The following is a 5636-nucleotide window of genomic DNA, read 5'->3' as shown; positions in this document are numbered from 1 at the left end:
CAGAACCGGGTGACTTGCCGGTCTGAAGGCCTTCCAATGCAGTAAGTAATTCTTTATTAAAAAAGGGCCTTCACATAGATTGCGCTCATAATCAGTCAGTGAAAATTCGAGGTCGTCAATTATTTCAGTTTGAATTCGCATATCAAGAGGATCTTTGGTGAATAAATTCTTGTAGAAATTGGTTAAAATTCTTTCAAGATCATTTTGAGAATTTCTGAGAACACCGTTCTCGTCAAAAAAAGATTCAAAACTATTCATGTCAGCTCGTTTTTTCTCCAGACGGAAGAAATAGCGTGTTGGTTTCTCGCCTTCTTCGAACCATTGTGCTCGGGAGCGGACTTTAGCTCCTTCGGCTTCTTTCGAGATTAGAGAGGACAATTGGCTTTCCAAATCGCTAATTACACCTGGGTTATTTAAGCGATTAGAATGTAAAGCGTTTTTAGCATGGGTTAATTGCTTAGTAATTAGGATTCTTTTGGCATTTGCTATTACGGATACAGTATGAAATACTTGTTTTGCGGATTTCAATTTTTAGAGCATCCCACCATTCGCGAAGGGAGGCGAATTCGGGAATTTTAAGCTTAAAGTTATTAATCGATTTTGACATAATGTTTTTAAATTCTACATCTGAGAGTAAAGAGCTGTTGAACTTCCAAATTCCAGGACCGTGATTAGAAGGGTTAGTCGTTAGTTCAATTTTTACAAAGTCATGATCGGATAGGTCGTATACGCATGGAAGAATATTACATTTCGTCACTAGGGTTAAGCCTTTAGCGACGAGAAAGCGGTCAATTCTAGATGCCTGGGTATGGTCTTTGTTAGACCAGGTGAAAGTTACTTTGCGCGGGTTGTTTTTGCGCAAAATGTCTGTAAGTGAGAAGTCAGTACAAAGGGATCGGAGAAGTTTTTGATCAGACAATAGGATGGCGGAACAATTTAATTTATCTAGGACATTGTCTACACAATTAAAGTCTCCCCCGATCACTAGATCCCCTTGGGGTAGAAAGTAATTGTGCAGACAAGAGAAAAAACTTTTACGATCCGAAATAGTATTGGGAGAGTAAATGTTTACTAAATTTAGTTTAGAATTATAGTAGTCAATGAGTAAGCTCAATATTCTTCCTTCGGAATCGGTCAAAAAACGGATAATTTTGCCTGGGAAGTTTAGAGAAAAGAGGATGGCAACACCGGCAGACCTGCCAGTCCCGAAGGACCACAGACATTTGCCGCGCCAGAGTATTTCGAATTCCTCCGCTTGTTTTTTGCATGAGACATGTGTTTCTTGTAAAAGGATTATGTCACAGTTTGAATAATTTAATTCTTGAATAATTTTTCGACTTTTACTGGAGGACCCGAGTCCTCGCACATTTAGAGAAATTATTTTAAGCTTACTCATTGAATATAAATAAAAAATTAATGTCTGTACCGCCTTCTCCTAGGTTTAACTCTCTCCCATCCATCATCATCAGTTTCGGAGCCAGAGTAGTCACGGCGGGAAGATCTATCGCGGTCATCGCGGCCGCGATAATAATCTCGATCGTTTCTATCTCTCTCTCTTCTGTCGTCTCTCCGGTCATCTCTTCGTTCTTCTCGATCGTCCCTCCCTCGCTCGTCTCTTCGTTCTCTTGGTCGTTCTCTTCTACCTTCGTCGCGTTGTTGTTCTCGTTGTTTCTCTTGATCTTGTTGTTTCTGTTGTTCTTGCTGTTTCTGCTTTTCTAGTAATTTCTGTTGTTCTTCTTGTTGTCGCTGTTGTTCTCTCTGTTGTTGTAGTTTTTTCTGCCTTTCTTCTCTTTCCTTGGCGCGCTGGGCTCGCTCTTGTTTCTTTACCTCTTCAGTTTTAGGTGGCGTTGGCTCACTATCGACGTTCGCGCTGAAGAGCAGGAATGGGCATTGAGGCATGGAATGGTTGTCCGCTAAACAAACGGAACATCTTGGCGAGTCTTTACATTCTTGAGCTCGATGCCCAGGGCATTCACAATTAAACCAACGGACTGCAGAGCAGTCTTTGGCCATGTGGTCAGTAGCTCCACAATTCCGGCAAGCTTTTGGCTGATTTGGGTAGCATATTTTAATAGGTTCACCAGCTATGTTGATGTTGGCAGGGATAGTTCGATGTAGCGCCATTCGAGCCGTTCTTACTCCATTCTCGATATGTTGTGCAATTTTGTCGCGCCGAAATGAAAGGACACGACCGTAGTGGCTGAGTCGGCCAATCACGGCAGTGTCGGGTAGTTCAGCGGGGGCTTCATGGATCTTGACGAGGACCAAACGATTTTCGCAGTCGCCCAAGAACACTTTGAGACCGGCAATCACGACAAAAGGTGTTTCAAGAGCGGCTTCTTTAGCTGCACGGCTCTTAAAAGTTACGATCCAAGATCTATTGGACGCCTTTCTCTGGATTCCGGTGATAGCGTCAATATCGATTTCTGCCGCGTCAAAAGCTTCGAGAATTATTTGCGATGTGACGATTGTATCAACGCTAAAATAGATAGAGCGATCCTTCGTGATTTTACTTTGACTAGGAGCATTCAAAAAAGGCACGGCCTTAAATTTCACACCCTTATTTTCCAGATTTTTCAGTACCTCAGGGATTTCGATTTCCACGTCTGCGTCCCAGGACTGTGAACCTTCTACCACGCTTGCGTCTACGACGTCTCCAGGATTCGCTGTCGAGTTATCGGTAGTAAACTGGCTGATATTTTCACTTTCCTGGCTGTCCATGTTGACCAATTGCTGCAAAAGCAAGGAAAATAAACTTTTCATAAGCCCTTTAACCTTACCCAAGAGGCCGAGAAGCTTATAACTGTCTCGGCCTTCTGGGCCTCATCAGTGCAGTGCTAATGCTAGGATGGGGGAGAACCGAGACGGTCACCCCAAACGACCCAACCTTTGTGGTATCGTCTAAGCCATGCTAGAGTGCTCAAACTAGAGTAAACTAGCGAGCATGCGCAATTGCAACGGCAATGACTCATCCTAGATAGAGTGCTCAATTTGGACATGAAAGCAAAGCTTTGTATGCCAAAGAGCTATATCTAGTTTGAGCTATATCTATTTTACTCTAGTTTGAGCACTCTGGCATGGCTTAGACGATACCACAAAGGTTGGGTCGTTTGGGGTGACCGTCTCGGTTCTCCCCCATCCTAGCATTAGCACTGCACTGATGAGGCCCAGAAGGCCGAAACAGTTATAAGCTTCTCGGCCTCTTGGGTAAGGTTAAAAGGCTTATGAAAAGTTTATTTTTCTTGCTTTTGCAGCAATTGGTCAACATGGACAGCCAGGAAAGGGAAAATATCAGCCAGTTTACTACCGATAACTCGACAGCGAATCCAGGAGACGTCGTAGACGCAAGCGTGGTAGAAGGTTCACAGTCCTGGGACGCAGACGTGGAAATCGAAATCCCTGAGGTACTGAAAAATCTGGAAAATAAGGGTGTGAAATTTAAGGCCGTGCCTTTTTTGAATGCTCCTAGTCAAAGTAAAATCACGAAGGATCGCTCTATCTATTTTAGCGTTGATACAATCGTCACATCGCAAATAATTCTCGAAGCTTTTGACGCGGCAGAAATCGATATTGACGCTATCACCGGAATCCAGAGAAAGGCGTCCAATAGATCTTGGGTCGTAACTTTTAAGAGCCGTGCAGCTAAAGAAGCCGCTCTTGAAACACCTTTTGTCGTGATTGCCGGTCTCAAAGTGTTCTTGGGCGACTGCGAAAATCGTTTGGTCCTCGTCAAGATCCATGAAGCCCCCGCTGAACTACCCGACACTGCCGTGATTGGCCGACTCAGCCACTACGGTCGTGTCCTTTTATTTCGGCGCGACAAAATTGCACAACATATCGAGAATGGAGTAAGAACGGCTCGAATGGCGCTACATCGAACTATCCCTGCCAACATCAACATAGCTGGTGAACCTATTAAAATATGCTACCCAAATCAGCCAAAAGCTTGCCGGAATTGTGGAGCTACTGACCACATGGCCAAAGACTGCTCTGCAGTCCGTTGTTTTAATTGTGAATGCCCTGGGCATCGAGCTCAAGAATGTAAAGACTCGCCAAGATGTTCCGTTTGTTTAGCGGACAACCATTCCATGCCTCAATGCCCCTTCCTGCTCTTCAGCGCGAACGTCGATAGTGAGCCAACGCCACCTAAAACTGAAGAGGAAAAGAAACAAGAGCGAGCCCAGCGCGCCAAGGAAAGAGAAGAAAGGCAGAAAAAACTACAACAACAGAGAGAACAACAGCGACAACAAGAAGAACAACAGAAATTACTAGAAAAGCAGAAACAGCAAGAACAACAGAAACAACAAGATCAAGAGAAACAACGAGAACAACAACGCGACGAAGGTAGAAGAGAACGACCAAGAGAACGAAGAGACGAGCGAGGGAGGGACGATCGAGAAGAACGAAGAGATGACCGGAGAGACGACAGAAGAGAGAGAGATAGAAACGATCGAGATTATTATCGCGGCCGCGATGACCGCGATAGATCTTCCCGCCGTGACTACTCTGGCTCCGAAACTGATGATGATGGATGGGAGAGAGTTAAACCTAGGAGAAGGCGGTACAGACATTAATTTTTTATTTATATTCAATGAGTAAGCTTAAAATAATTTCTCTAAATGTGCGAGGACTCGGGTCCTCCAGTAAAAGTCGAAAAATTATTCAAGAATTAAATTATTCAAACTGTGACATAATCCTTTTACAAGAAACACATGTCTCATGCAAAAAACAAGCGGAGGAATTCGAAATACTCTGGCGCGGCAAATGTCTGTGGTCCTTCGGGACTGGCAGGTCTGCCGGTGTTGCCATCCTCTTTTCTCTAAACTTCCCAGGCAAAATTATCCGTTTTTTGACCGATTCCGAAGGAAGAATATTGAGCTTACTCATTGACTACTATAATTCTAAACTAAATTTAGTAAACATTTACTCTCCCAATACTATTTCGGATCGTAAAAGTTTTTTCTCTTGTCTGCACAATTACTTTCTCCCCCAAGGGGATCTAGTGATCGGGGGAGACTTTAATTGTGTAGACAATGTCCTAGATAAATTAAATTGTTCCGCCATCCTATTGTCTGATCAAAAACTTCTCCGATCCCTTTGTGCTGACTTCTCACTTACAGACATTTGGCACAAAAACAACCCGCGCAAAGTAACTTTCACCTGGTCTAACAAAGACCATACCCAGGCATCTAGAATTGACCGCTTTCTCGTCGCTAAAGGCTTAACCTTAGTAACGAAATGTAATATTCTTCCATGCGTATACGACCTATCCGATCATGACTTTGTAAAAATTAAACTAACGACTAACCCTTCTAATCACGGTCCTGGAATTTGGAAGTTCAACAGCTCTTTACTCTCAGATGTAGAATTTAAAAACATTATGTCAAAATCGATTAATAACTTTAAGCTTAAAATTCCCGAATTCGCCTCCCTTCGCGAATGGTGGGATGCTCTAAAAATTGAAATCCGCAAAACAAGTATTTCATACTGTATCCGTAATAGCAAATGCCAAAAGAATCCTAATTACTAAGCAATTAACCCATGCTAAAAACGCTTTACATTCTAATCGCTTAAATAACCCAGGTGTAATTAGCGATTTGGAAAGCCAATTGTCCTCTCTAATCTCGAAAGAAGCC

At 43.1% G+C, this 5636-nt stretch overlaps 2 protein-coding genes across 2 annotated transcripts; one reads left to right on the top strand and one right to left on the bottom strand.

Moving 5' to 3' along the window:
* Window positions 1-791: 791 nt before the first annotated feature.
* On the bottom strand, window positions 792-2763 carry LOC148716447 (uncharacterized). Its single transcript, XM_088745209.1, has one exon. The coding sequence runs from the start codon at window positions 2761-2763 to the stop codon at window positions 1414-1416; it is 1350 nt and encodes a 449-aa protein (XP_088601335.1). The 3' UTR covers window positions 792-1413.
* Window positions 2764-3224: 461 nt separating this feature from the next.
* On the top strand, window positions 3225-5133 carry LOC148716446 (uncharacterized). Its single transcript, XM_088745208.1, has one exon. The coding sequence runs from the start codon at window positions 3225-3227 to the stop codon at window positions 4572-4574; it is 1350 nt and encodes a 449-aa protein (XP_088601334.1). The 3' UTR covers window positions 4575-5133.
* Window positions 5134-5636: the final 503 nt, after the last annotated feature.

The sequence above is a fragment of the Stylophora pistillata genome, chromosome 14, assembly GCF_964205215.1.
Source record: "Stylophora pistillata chromosome 14, jaStyPist1.2, whole genome shotgun sequence".
Taxonomy (NCBI): domain Eukaryota; kingdom Metazoa; phylum Cnidaria; class Anthozoa; order Scleractinia; family Pocilloporidae; genus Stylophora; species Stylophora pistillata.
The sequence above is the reverse complement of the archived record's forward strand: the minus strand, read 5'-3'. Positions and strand labels throughout refer to the sequence as shown.